Source organism: Pristiophorus japonicus, chromosome 9, assembly GCF_044704955.1.
Source record: "Pristiophorus japonicus isolate sPriJap1 chromosome 9, sPriJap1.hap1, whole genome shotgun sequence".
Taxonomy (NCBI): Eukaryota; Metazoa; Chordata; class Chondrichthyes; family Pristiophoridae; genus Pristiophorus; species Pristiophorus japonicus.
Genome location: NC_091985.1, coordinates 215,943,771 through 215,959,317, shown reverse-complemented (window position 1 = coordinate 215,959,317; position 15,547 = coordinate 215,943,771). Strand labels below are relative to the sequence as shown.

The following is a 15,547-nucleotide window of genomic DNA, read 5'->3' as shown; positions in this document are numbered from 1 at the left end:
TTCTTCATATGTCAGTCCTGTCAGCCCAGGAATCAGTCTGTTGAACCTTCGCTGCACTCCCTCAATAGCAAGAATGTCTTTCCTCAGATTAGGAGAACAAAACTGTATACAATATTCAAGGTGTGGCCTCACCAAGGCCCTGAACAACTATAGTAAGACCTCCCTGCTCCTATACACAAATCCTCTCGCTATGAAGGCCAACATGCCATTTGCCGCCTTCACCGCCTGCTGTATGTGTATGCCAACTTTCAGTGACTGATGTACCATGAAACCCAGGTCTCGTTGCACCTCCCCTTTTACTAACCTGTCATAATTCAGATAATCTGCCTTCCTGTTTTTACCACCAAACATTTATCTACATTATATCACATCTGCCATGCATTTGCCCTCTCACCTTGTTGATACGGATTCTTTTCTCTTCAATCTGTTTCAGCGAATTCACTGACACACGAACACTTTTAGTCTTCGCAACATAAGACCTTTATTAGAGATTCTCCGGCCGGGACCTGTTAAGATAAAGGGAACACCCTCGATTTGAGCCTGTTCACCTCTCTCTTGACAAGTCTCGTAACAGTACAAAAGCTCAATATTTATACATTGTTACAGCAGAACATATTTGAGTGACACTCAGTTTATACAATCATTGGTCGGCTTCCCCCATAGCATACCCAATTGCAGGCTAACAACTCTCCAAATAGGGTGGGCTCCAGGGATGTGTTTACAGTTTCGTTTTACATTGCATTTCCCTATTTTACGGCTGGTTATAGCAGTCTCTCGTCTGACTCATGCCTGACTTTGCTTTTTCGCGTAACTCGTGTTTGACCACAACACTGAGTAACCCCTTTTTGTGTCGACATTGTAAATATCGCAGCTTGACATTTTCTTTTAGCTATCTTCCCATGATCCTCTTCAACTGACACATTCACAACTTCTTCATGCACATTCACAACCTAACCTGTCCAAGTCACCCTGCAGCCTCTTAGCATCCTCCTCATAGCTCACACTGCCACCCAGCTTAGTGTCATCTGCAAACTTGGAGATGTTACATTTAATTCCTTTGTCTAAATCATTAATGTATATTGTAAATAGCTGGAGTCCCAGCACTGAACCTTGCGGTACCCCACCAGTCACTGCCTGCCATCCTGAAAAGGACCAATTTATTCCTACTCTTTGCTTCCTGTCTGCCAACCACGTCAGTACATTACCCCCAATACCATGTGCTTTAATTTTGCACACTAATCTCTTGAGTGGGACCTTGTCAAAAGCCTTTTGAAAGTCTAAATACACTACATCCACTGGCTCCCTCTTGTCCACTCTACTAGTTACATCCTCAAACAATTCTAGAAGATTTGTCAAGCATGATTTCCCTTTCATAAATCCATGCTGACTTGGACCGAATCAAAGATAAAAGTTGAAAATGTTGTGGTATCTTCTGGTCTCTGTAAATCAGTGCTGTGAAATAGAACTGTACCCCCTTTAGAGCCTGTGTCAGCATCATTTTCCCACCTCAGTCATCATTATGTCCCTCTGCAAAGATTACTAATGCCGTCCCAATTGGTGCCAGATGAGAACTCCCCTGCCATTGTACCGGGAGAAGAGAGATGCAGTGCCAGTCACTTTCTTCGGTAAAAGATTTGTGGAGATGAGCAGCCATGACTCCACTCTAAATTGGATAGGGCATATTCTAGTACACAGTGCATTCTGGGTACTGATGTCTGCCATTGGCGCCGAGAATTACTCAACGGATCCTTTTAAGATCAGGCCAGAGAGAATCGCTTTGGTGAATTATTAATTTAAATGAAGTATTACTATGTTTTTTCCTTGGCTGCAGTTCAGGTCTGTCTCTGACTCATGAGAAGTGAAAGTGGATAGACGAATGTGCAGCTCGAGATCTGGCTTGCGTTCTATTTCTGTCCCATCCAGCGGGACGGATAGAATGTCTTGGCGGGCCAGATATGGCCCATGGGCTGTATTTTGCCCACCAGTGATCTAGGGGAACAGATGCACAAATCATTAAAAGCAGGTTAACAAGGCAATGGAAATGTAAATAAAGCACTGGGTTTCATTTCTAGGGTAAGAGAATTGCAAAGCAGAGAAGTTTTGTTAAATGTATATAGAACCTTGGTTGGACGACACTTGGAATACTGTGTTCAGTTTTGGTCTCCATATTATGAAAAAGTTATACAGGCACTGTGGCTGTTGCAAAAAAGATTTCCAAGGATGACACCAGAAGTGAGAGGTTATAAGTATCCAGAATGGCTGAACATGCTGGGGCTCTTTCTCTAGAAAAGAGAAGGCTCATAGAGATCTTTATAATTAAGAAGCTGTTTGTTAGGGTAGATGTAGAGAAGATGTTACCACTTGTGAGGAGTCCAAAACTAGGAACTAAATATAAGATAGTCACTAATAAATCCAATAAGGAATTCAGGAGAAACCTCTTTACCCAGAGAGTGGTTAGAATGTAGAGCTTGCTAGCATGTGGAGTTAAGGTGAATAGCTGAGCGCCTTTAAGGGGAAGCTAGATACGTACATGAGAGAGAAAGGAATCGAGGATATGATAGGGTGAGGTGAACTAAGGTGAGAGAATGCTCGTGTGGAGCATAAACACCATCATGGACATGTTGGGCAGAATGGCCTGTTTCTCTGAAGTGAATACTATGTAATTCTATAGTGAATTCTGAAAAGACATGGTACAGCACTCGAAACAATCTTCAGCAATGGGCTGGGTGTCACAGAGGGTCAAAATACTGACCTTTCACCCCTACCAATCTGAAGGACTTGTGTAAAATGAATGTGGTGAGTTCAAACAGAGTCCTTGGTGAGAGGTCAGATTTGTACCAAACCAGGCCCAAAATCGGCAGACGGACTGACGAACAAGTGCCTTTAAAAGTCTGCTTAATCCCTTTCAGTCCACCTACACCCTTAACCCATGTGTGTGTTTCAGCATGTCTGTGTGTGTGTGTGTTTGTCTTTGTGTGTCAATATACAGACACAGAACCCAACCTAACAAAAATCAGTTAGTCTGAGTCTTGAATGTTTCAGTTGAGCTCCAGCTTTTTGGGGGAGAGATTTCCAGATTGCGACTGACCTTTGTGTGAAGAAGTGCATTCTGGCCTCACTCCTGAACGGCCTAGCTTTAACTTTTAAGTTTATTCCCCTTGTTCTGGACTCTCCCACCAGATGAAATAGTATCTCTCTATCATCTTAAACATGTCAATGATATCATCCTTAATTTTCTATCTTCAAGGAAGTAAAAGACTTGTCTATGCCACCTGTCCTCATAATTTAATCCTTTTTAGCCCCGGTAGCAATCTGCTGAATCTGTGCTGCACCCCCGCTAAAGCTAATACATCATTCGTGAGGTCCAGAACTGAACACAATTCTCTCGATGGGCTCTTCCTTTGCATAGTTTAGTTTGCGCGGATGCAATTCATCCAGTCCCGAGGATTTATCGTTTCTACATTTTCCTAGTTTATAAATTCAGGAACAGAAATGGTCTGGAGTAGGGCTGGGGACAGAGTGACAGTAGTAATGACAAGGTAATGTCGAGGGTGCTCAGTATTGTATGTGCCCTGGGAGTGCTTGATAGTGACACTGGAGATAAAGTGGAGGAAGGAACATCGGAACAGGAACAGGCCATTCAGCTCCTCGAGCCTGTTCCCCCATTCAGTGAGATCAGGGCTGATCTGTCTCTTAACTCCTTCCACCTGCTTTACCTCCGTATTCTTTTATACCCCTGCCCCAAAAAATCTCTGCTCATCCACAGCTCCGAGCTACTCGCCAATTAGAGAAGTGTATGTGTGTCAATCTTTGTGGCTGTGTATGTGTTTATGTATATATTTTGATATATGAATGTGTACGTGCTTGTGTATGTGCTTCTGTGGGTATGTGTCTGTGTGAGATTGTCTCTTCCTCCTTGTTCTGTTGCTCACTAAATACAGTTCAGTATCAATGTGTCTCGGCCATTCACCTCCCCAGAAAGTGCTGAATTTTCTGTTTCAATTGGTGCATTCTGATCAATTTGATTCTGGTATTTAACAGCAGAAAACAACTGCTGCAGAGTCTCGGCAAATGAATCTTTATTTGGATTATTTCACCAGTCCTGGCAACTGCTCCATAGGAATAGGAGTAGGCCATTGAGCCCCTCGAGCCTGTTCCCCCATTCAATGAGATCCTGGCTGATCTGCGACCTTACTCCATATACCCACCTTTGACCAGATCCTTTAATACCTTTAGTTAACAAACAGCTATCAATCTCCGATTTAAAATTAACAACTGATCTAGCATCAATTGGTGTTTGAGGAAGCAAGTTCCAAACTTCTACCACCCATTATGTATAAATGTGTTTCCTCATTTCACTGCTAAAAGTTCTGGCTCTAATTTTTAGACTATGCCCCGAGTCCTAGAATCCCCAACCAGCGGAAATAGTTTCTCTCGATCTACCCCATCTGTTCCGCTTAATATCTTAAACTTCGATCAGATCAGCCCTTAACCTAAATTCTAGGGGATACAGCCCTAATTTGTGTAATTTTTCCTCATACCTTAAATCTTGGAGTCCGAGTATCATTGTGGTAAATCTATGCTGCACTCGCTCCAAGGCCAATATAACCTTCCTAAGGCATGATGCGCAGAACTGCTCACAGTGCTCCAGGTGTTGGCTAACCAGGGCTTTGTATAGCTGCAGCATAACCTCTACCCCCTAGTATTCTAGTGCTCTAGATGTAAAAACCAGCATTCCATCAGCTTTTCTGATTATTTTCTGTACTTGTTCATGACATTTTAATGATCTCTGTACCTGGACTCCCAAGTCTCTGTGGACTGCCACTGTTTTTAGCTTTTTACCATTTAGAAAGTACCCTCTTGTATCCTTTTTAGGTCCAAAGTGGATGACCTCACATTTGTCTACATTGAAATCGATTTGACGCAGCTTTGCTCATGAACTTAATCTATCGCTATCCCTTTGTAATTTGATGCTTTCAACTACACTGCCTGCAATGCCATCTTTCTTTTGTGTTCAGCGGCAAATTTAGATATATGACTTTCTATGCCATCAACTAAGTCATTAATAAATACTAGGGATAGTTGAATCCCCAACACAGATCCCTGTGGGACACCACATCCTGTCAACTTGAGAACCAACCTTTATCGCTACCCTCTGTCTCCTGCAGCTCAGTCAATTTCCTAACCAGGTCAATAATTTGCAATGAATTCCTACTATCACCAAATTCCTCCACCCTGCTTGCGATCCACTTTTCTGTGATGTTACAAGAAAAAGATAAATTCCAATCTGGTGATTATTTACCTTACTCATCAAATACCTACCAGTGAATTCGTACTATCACCAAATTAATCCACTCGGCTTGTGTGAACGATCCAGTGATGGATTCCCACCAGCCCGAGCTCTCTCTCTAAATCTACTGGGCCTTGTTTTCCATTATTTTTGACAGCTTGTGTCTGTTTTTGAAGCAGTTTGGTCATTTTCTGTATTTATCTGAAACTTTTGAATAATCGGCAAGCGATTCGTACTGATCTGCTGAGTTTATTTCCAGAGGACACCTATGCCGCGAGGGAGCAGGTTTCATAGCCAGGTTAAAATAGAATAAACCCAAACTCACATTCCAGAGATTGACAGGTACAAATAAAACCTACACTCACATACTAGAAACTGACAGGTACAGAGTAAAATGCACACTTTCACAACATAGACTGACAGCTACAGAATAAAACCCACACTCTCCCACCATAAACTGAGGATAAAAACCCACACTCGCATACTAGAAGCTGACAGGTAGAGTAAAACCCATTTTTGCATATCAGAGACTGACGAGTCCAGAATGAAACCGACATTCCCATAGCATAAACTGATAGGAACAGAATTAAACCCACACTCACATAGCAGAAACTAAGAGATACAGAATAAAACACACACTCACATAGCAGAGACTGACAGGTACAGAATAAAACCCACATTCCCATAGCAGAGACTGACAGGTACAGAATAAAACCCATCAGAACAATAATATGCAGCAAGTAAAACCCATAGTCCCCTATCAGAAATGACAGGGACACACTCACACACAAGAGACTGACGGAAAGAGTAAAACTCTCTAGGAAATCCCACTCCAGTGTCCGGCTCACCGAATCATTTTGTTGGTAATTCGGATTATAATTAAAATTCTCTCAATGTGGCCCATTTAATTAGTGATAAAAGCAACTTGTGAAACAATCCCATTTTTGCTGATTTAAATAGTGACAAAAAGATGGTCTGAGCATGCACTAAATGCATGCTGCTCCCCGCTCTCACCGCCCAGTGTTTAAACCGACGGGAAGGGCCCATGTGAGCTCCCCTCCCCCAGCTCTGTCAGCGGCTGCCGTTTCCTCTGTGCTGGGCTGATGATCATTGAACACATCAGGGAGCGGAGATATCCCGGGCCCGAGTAAGGGAGCAAACAGCAGCCTCCTTACAGCAGCTCATCACATTAGCACTGTGTCCACAGATGGGCTTTGAGTCGGGGTAAGTTCAGCGGCAGTCGGGGCTGTCTGTAAGAGGTGGAGTGGAGCAGGAATTAGTTCTGGAACATGGAGTGAGTGGGGGAAGGGAGAAGCCATTCTCGGGCTGTGTGTGTACGGTGTAAGGTAACAGAGAAAGTAAATCACCTCGCTCTTTCAAATCAGTGCTGCTTTCTTTCCCCAAATCAGTAGTGAATGTTCCTGATTCAATTCCAATCTCACAGTGTCTGTTGTTCTTGGACATTGAACAGTCGAAACACAGCCTGACTGAGAAGTGTCACGAAGTGCATCTATTGCAGGCACCAGGAGAGGAGTGTGACAGGAGACATTTCAATAATCGGTTATTTTGTTTCGGTGTGTTGAATTCTCTAGAACCGTGTTGCTGGTGATCGAGAGATACATTGTCGCTCCCTCAGATACATCTGGGACATTCTGTTAACTGTACAGGCTCTCAACTCTGTTTCATTAGACTGAAAACAATTGTTGTACAGCCCAGATACCTGTGCTTATAATCCAGGAAGCGATTCAGAACTTTACAGATTGTCCCATGTGAGTGGGAGATATAAACCTGGACTCTGCCAATCGGGTGTTCCCATTCATGGACCAGTGCTGGGTTTGGGTTGTGTCTGGATGCTGATAACTTACTATAGAACCGTCTGACACAGCTGGTGTGGTGAATCTGATCACTCACCACACCTCCGCCACGACCGTCCCGCTCCTCTGCTCATGGTCGTGGCGGAGGTGTGGTGAGTGATTGAGGCGGAGGGGCATTGAGGGATCGTGGCTGAGATTCGGTGGGTGATCGTGGCGGAGGTTCGGCGAATGTTTGTAATGGATGTGCGGTGGGAAATCATGGCGGAGGTGCGGCGAATGTTTGTGGCGGAGGAGCGACGAGAGATTGTGACGGAGATGCGGCGAATGAGGGTACAGGGCCCAGAAGAGCCGATGGCCCAGGGGCAGCACAGGCCAGCCCACACTGGGTCTGTGCGCACTAGGTCTGTGCAGCCGAGCAGGTCTCCAGTCCTGGTCTACCCTTGCCACTGGATAAAGTCCTAGCTCTGTCAAGCCTGTGTGGTGGCTGATGTGCAACGGTCACCACACGTTAAAAAAATCCACGCACAGGCATCTTCCACCCTTTCAATTGGAGTCAGGATTGGAATATCAGGTCCTTCATTGAAACATCTGTCAGCTCACGTGGAAGCAAGTCATCCTGGTTCGAGGGACCGCCTATGATGATGATGATGATGAGAGAATCTGAGTGCCGCTGTACTGCAGTGAGGTCAGACAATGTCACTGTTTGTATCGCGCATTCCTCTCTCCAGATACTTTACTTTATTATAAAGAAACACATTAATTATAACTTCATTGTTATAGTCTATGGGCACCTGTCCATGACTTGTACCTAATATTTTACTCATATTATTATTCTCAGAGCAAAATACTTCACCCCCAGAATAAATGTGATCTTTCTGCCACCTGGAACACAAGGAACAGTGCAGGCAGCTCCTTCTCACACACAGTAAGTACATTATCACTCACAGCGCGCAGAGACACAGAATCATATTGTCACAGGTAGCAGAAGCTGTCAGTCCCACAGTGATCCGAATCCCAGAGTTACATTATGAATCCCACAGTCACTTGGAACAGTACAATAAGATGTTGTTTCAAAGTCCAAACATATCGCTCTGAGAGGCAGATCCATTTTCACTCCCTTGCTCACACACAAGGACTGACTGACACGGTGTCAATCCACACTGGTGTCGGTACACTGACTCTCAAACCCAGCAACTAACATACAAGAGCAGAGAAACGGAGGTAATGGACTGAACCAAACCTCCTCCTGAGACAATCACGGATAATCTCAAACTAGCATAGGCCTAAAGAAGGAACAGAATCCAACAGTCACACAGCAAGAATAGCTGACAACAAGAGACTGTCAATTACATAATAACTCTCGCACTCACACACATCACCATTCTAACAGAGACATAGTGAACCCCACACCCACAAACAGTGCCGGGGACTGAGAGACACAGAATGGATCCCACACCCACAAACTGTGCCAGGGATTGAGAGACACAGAATGGACCCCACACCTACAAACAGTGTCAGGGACTGAGAGACACAGAATGGACCCCACACCTACAAACAGTGCCAGGGACTGAGAGACACAGAATGGACCCCACACCTACACACAGTGCCAGGGACTGAGAGACACAGAATGGATCCCAATCTACAAACAGTACCAGGGACAGAGAGACAGAATGAACCCCACACCTACACACAGTGCCAGGGACTGAGAGACGCAGAATGGATCCCAATCTACAAACAGTACCAGGGACTGAGAGAGACAGAATGATACATACTCTCGGGCACAGTGAATGACGGATTGTGATTGAATCACAATCACATATGGTAACACACTGACTGACTGGCAGATATAGGTTAAAATCCACACTCACATATCGGAAAGTGACTGGTGCAGAGTAAAATGGATATTCACATAACTTTTATTCTGTACCTCTCAGTTTTTGTTAATACATTCTGTAAACCAGCAGATACAGAATAAAATACACTTGCATCCCAGAGTCAGACAGTTATAAAGTAAAACACACACTCACATACCAGAGACTGGAAGATATGACTAATATCCACACTCCGGTACAAGAAACTGGCAGGTACTGATTAAAATACACAATCACATCCTGGAAACTAACAATTGGAGAGTAACAACAACAGACAAATACCAGAAATTGACAGATAAAGATTAAAACCATACTCACATTCCAAAGACTGACAGATACAGAGTAAAGCCCACACTCACACCACAGAGAATGACACATACAGTCTATAACACACTCACACATGAGAAAATGACACCTACAGAGTCAAACCCACATTCACATCCCAGAGAGTGACAGCTACAGAGCAAAATCAACAGCCACATAAAAGATACTGATCGATGCAGAGTCAAACACATGCTCACATCCCACAGCCTAACAGGTATAGATTAAAACAGACTCACACATCAGAAACTGACAGATACAGCACAAAAGCAGCACTATCACAGCAGAAACTGACAGGTACAGATTAAAACCCCTATTCATATACTAGAAACTGACAGGTACAAAATAAAACCCAACTCAAATTTGAGAAAATGAAAGTTGCAGAGTACAACCCAGACTCACATCACAGATATTAACATACAGAGTAAAACTCTCACTTTCATCCCAGAGCCTGAATGATAGAGGAAAACCACACTTGCATACCAAAAACTGACAGATACAGAGTAAAACTCACACACTCACATCAGAGACTAACAGATACAGAGTAAAACTCACACTCTCACATCAGAGACTAATAGATACAGAGTAAAACTCTCACTCTCACATCAGAGACTAACAGATACAGAGTAAAATCCACACTTGCATCACACACACACAGCTATAGAGTAAATTCTGCACTCCCATATCCGAGACTAAGCTATACAGAGTAAAACTTACACTTACATAAAAGACAATGAGAGATACCCACTCTCAGATATCATAAACTGACAGATACAGGCTAAAATCCACTCTCGCATATCAGAAACTGTCAGGTACTGATTGAAGCCCACGTTAACAAATGAGAAAATGACAGGTACAGAATAAAACCCCACTCACATACCAGAGTCTGAATGATAAAGTGTAAAATCACACTCGCATAGCAGAGAAAGACAGCTATAGAATAAAACCCACTCACATACCAAAGACGTGACTGATACAGAGTAAAACGCACACTCACATCCCAGAGACTGAGAACTACATAGTTTTACCTACATTCCGATACCGGAAACAGACAGGTACAGACAAAAAATTACACTCACATCCCAGAAACTGGCAGGTACAGAGGAAAACCCATGTTACAAATTCAGAAAATAACAGGTACAGAATAAAACTCACATAACAGAAACTGACAAGTACAGAATAAATTCCCAATCACATATGAGAAACTGACAGGTACAGGGTAATACCCACATTGACATACCAGAGACCGACAGGTACGGAGTAAAATCCACACTCACATCCCGGAGACAGGCAAAAACAGAGTGGAACTCGCAGTCACATTCCAGAAGCTGACATGGTGTATAATAAAACCCACTTTTGCCCACCAAAAACTGAAGAAAGAACAACACTCATGTACCAGATACTGACAGCTATAAGAGAATAAGAAATAGCAGGCGGTAAGGCCGCTCGAGCCTGCTCCGCAATTCATTACATTCATGGCTGAACTTCACCCTGAACTCCTGCCTGATACCCATTTCCCTTGATCCCCTTTGTTCTCTGTCTTGAATATACTCAATGACTGAGTGTCTCAGACCTATGTGTATAGAATTCCAAAGATTCACATCCCTCTGAGTGAACACATTGCTCCTCATCTCAGTCCTAAGTGTCCGATCCCTTATCCTGAGACTATGACCCCTAGATCTAGACTATCCAGCAAAGGGAAACATCCTCACAGCATCTACCCTGCCAAGACTTCTAAGATTTTTTTTTAGATTTCAATGAGCTCAGCTCTCATTCTTCTAAACTCCAGAGTGTATAGGTGCACTTCACTCAATCTCCCTATCCCAGGATTCAATGTTGCACCCCCTCTAATATCCTTCATTAGGCAATGAGACCAAAACTGTGCCCAGTAATCCAGGTGTGGTCTCACCAAAGCCCTACATAATTGCAGCCACATTTCTTTACTCTTATACTCCAAACGCCTTGTAATAAAGGCCAACATATCCTTTACCTTCCTAATTGCTTGCAGTAGCTGCAAGTTAACGATATGTGATTCGTGCACAATGACACTCAAATCCCCCTGAATAACGACATTTACAAGTCTCTCCTCTTTTAAACATTCTGCTTTTTGATTCATATAAAATTTAACACACACTCACATCCCATAGTCTGAACTATACAGTGTAAAACCCACACTCACATCCCATAGTCTGAACTATACAGTGTAAAACCCACACTCACATCCCATAGTCTGAACTATACAGTGTAAAACACACACTCACATCCCATAGTCTGAACTATACAGTGTAAAACACACACTCACATCCCATAGTCTGAACTATACAGTGTAAAACACACATTCACATCCCATAGTCTGAACTATACAGTGTAAAACACACACTCACATCCCATAGTCTGAACATTACAGTGTAAAACACTCACTCACATCCCATAGTCTGAACTATACAGTGTAAAACACACACTCACATCCCATAGTCTGAACTATACAGTGTAAAACACACACTCACATCCCATAGTCTGAACTATACAGTGTAAAACAAACACTCACATCCCATAGTCTGAACTATACAGTGTAAAACCCACACTCACATCCCATAGTCTGAACTATACAGTGTAAAACACACACTCACATCCCATAGTCTGAACTATACAGTGTAAAACCCACACTCACATCCCATAGTCTGAACGATACAGTGTAAAACACACACTCACATCCCATAGTCTGAATAATACAGTGTAAAACACACACTCAAATCCCATAGTCTGAACTATACAGTGTAAAACACACACTCACATCCCATAGTCTGAACGAAACAGTGTAAAACACACACTCACATCCCATAGTCTGAACTATACAGTGTAAAACACACACTCACATCCCATAGTCTGAACTATATAGTGTAAAACCCACACTCCCATCCCATAGTCTGAACAATACAGTGTAAAACACACACTCACATCCCATAGTCTGAACAATACAGTGTAAAACACACACTCAAATCCCATAGTCTGAACTATACAGTGTAAAACACACACTCACATCCCATAGTCTGAACAAAACAGTGTAAAACACACACTCACATCCCATAGTCTGAACTATACAGTGTAAAACACACACTCACATCCCATCGTCTGAACTATATAGTGTAAAACCCACACTCTCATCCCATAGTCTGAATAATACAGTGTAAAACACACACTCACATCCCATAGTCTGAACTATACAGTGTAAAACACACACTCACATCCCATAGTCTGAACGAAACAGTGTAAAACACACACTCATATCCCATAGTCTGAACTATACAGTGTAAAACACACACTCACATCCCATAGTCTGAACTATACAGTGTAAAACACACACTCACAGCCCATAGTCTGAACTATACAGTGTAAAACACACACTCACATCCCATAGTCTGAACAATACAGGGTGACAGATTGAGCAGAGACAGCGGCCTCTGAGCTTCCAGATTCACCTCCAAGCTTCACGCTCCAGCATTGAAATACTTGCCTGCTCCCCCCCAACACCGCCCCCCCCCCCGACTTGTCTCCCGCCCAGTATTTAAACTGACAGGAAGGACACATGCGAGCTCCCCTTCCCCAGCTCTGCCAGTGGCTGCCATTTCCTCTGTGCTGGGCTGATGATCGTTGAACACATCAGGGAGCGGAGATATCCCGGGCCAGAGTAAGGGAGCAAACAGCAGACTCTTTACAGCAGCTCATCGCATTGAGACTGTTTCCGCAAATGGGCTTTGTGTCGGGGAATCGGGGGCTGTTTGTAAGAGGCAGAATGGAGCAGGAAGTAGTTTGGGAACATGGAGTGAGTGGGGGAAGGGAGCGGATATATCCCGGGCTGTGTGTGTACAGTGTAAGGTAACAGAGAAAGTTAATCACCACACTCTTTCAAATCATTGCTGGTTTCTGTCACCAAACCAGTCGTGAATGTTCCTGATTCAGTCCCAATCTCACCGTGTCTGCCCTTCTTGGACATTGAACAGTGGAAACACAGCCTGACAGTGAGGATGTGAGGAGTGTCACAAAGTGTATCTATTGCAGGCACCAGGACAGAAAGTAGACATTTCAAATTTGGTAATTTTGTTTCGGTGCATTGAGTTCTCCAGATCCGTGTTGAAGGTGATCGAGAGATACATTGTCGCTCCCTCAGATACATCATGATCCAGGCTCTGTGACATTCTGTTGACTGCACAGGCACTTAACTCGGTTCCAATAGACTGAGAACAATTGTTGTACAGCCCAGGTACCTGTGGTTATAATCCAGAAAGCGATTCAGAATTTTACAGGTAGTCCTATGGGAGTGGAGGATATAAACCTCGATTGTATTAATCGGGTGATCCCATTCATGGACCATTGCTGGGTTTGAGTTGTGTCTAGATGCTGATAACTTTCTATAGAACAGTCCTACACACCTGGTGTGGAAAATCTGAGTGCTGCTGTACTGCAGTGAGGTCAGACAAGAACACTGTTTGTATCACGGTTTCCTCTCTCCAGATACTTTACTTTATTATAAACATATACATTCATTACAACTTTATTTTATATTTTCCCCATCAGTTGTCCATATCATAACTAATATTTTTCTGGTATTATTATTCTCAAAGCAAAATACTTCATTGAGCCAGTATAAATATGATATTTCTTCCACCCAGAACACAAGACAAAGTGCAGGCAGCTCCTTCTCGCATACAGTAAGTACATTATCACTCACAGAGCGCAGAGACACAGAACTGACCTCAATCCTGTTATCACAGGCAGCAGAAGCTGTCAGTCCAACAGTGATCCGAAGTGGCTGAGTTTCATTGTGAATCTTACAGCCACACAGAGCGGTAGGATCAAATGCAGTTTCACTATTGAAACATATCACATTCATATACCAGATACTGAAATATACAGAATAAAACCCACACTTGCACACCAGAAACTGATGGGTATAGATTAAACCCACACTCATAGATCAGAAACTGACAGATACAGATTAAACCACACACTTTTTACCAGAAACTGATGGTTACAGATTAAACCCCACACATAGACCAGAAACTGACAGCTATGGGATAAAACCAACACTCAAATACCAGAAACTGACAGGTACAGATTAATCCCCACTTTCACATATCAAAGACTGAAAGGTACATCTTAAAACCACTCTCTCATACCAGAAACAGACAGGTATAGAATATCACCCACACTCACATACCAGAAACTAATAGGTACAGATTAAAGCCCACAATAATAGACCAGAAATTGATAGGTACAGATTAACCACACACTCATATACCAGAAACTGATACGTACAGATTAAACCCACACTCACATACCAGAAACTGACAGGTACAGGTTAAACCCCACATTCGCATACCAGGGATTGAAATGTATAGAATAAAATACACACTCACATATAAACTGACAGTTACAGAAAAAATACACAGTCACATACCAGAGACTGACAGGTACAGATTAAAGACCACACTCACATACCAGAAACTGACAGGTACAGATTAACCCCACAGTCATATACCAGAACCGAGAGGTACAGAATAAACCCACACTCACATAGCAAGCTGACAGGTGCAGATTAACCCACACTAACATACCAGAGACAAATGGATACAGAATAAACACCACACTCAAATACTAGAGAGTGACAGGTACAGATTAAAACCCACAATCACATAACCGAAACTGAGAGGTAGAGAGTAACCCCAACAATCATATACCAGTAACTGACAGGTACAGACTAAACGCCACATTCATATACCAGAGATAGACAAGTACAGAATAAAATACACACTCTCATACCATAATCTGACACCACCAGTTCCGGTGAGATCCAGACCGCCGTGCGCCTGCTGCTGCCCGGGGAGCTGGCCAAGCACGCCGTGTCGGAAGGGACAAAGGCGGTGACCAAGTACACCAGCTCCAAGTAAAACTCCACACTGTCCTGAGGGAACACCCCAAACACAATGGCTCTTTTAAGAGCCAACCACAACCTCTCTGAAAGACCGAAAGCGCATCACCCTTTAGACTCAATTTACTGTAATTATTTCCTGAACAAGTGTGTTTGGGAACCTTTGCAGTTCCAGCTGTGGAATTAGTTTTGAATTCTCATAAGCAGCTTCACTGTCTGGTTCGACGTTGGGGCCGCTGTTGAATTTCCCGCCATTCATGCTAAAAACACGATTCCTTGTCGCTCGTTCCCATTTACAGCGCCTGCCGAGGAATTAAGAGCT

At 43.2% G+C, this 15,547-nt stretch overlaps 1 protein-coding gene across 1 annotated transcript in view; it reads left to right on the top strand.

Annotated features, from left to right (window-relative positions):
* The window catches only part of LOC139274125 (gastrula zinc finger protein XlCGF8.2DB-like), a gene marked incomplete at its 5' end in the record, with an annotated part of 30,078 nt that extends 14,834 nt beyond the window's left edge, over positions 1-15,244 (top strand). Inside the window, one exon of the mRNA XM_070891168.1 lies at positions 15,152-15,244. Coding sequence (XP_070747269.1) covers positions 15,152-15,244 — 93 coding nt within the window. The remainder of the gene's footprint in view (positions 1-15,151) is intronic.
* Positions 15,245-15,547: the final 303 nt, after the last annotated feature.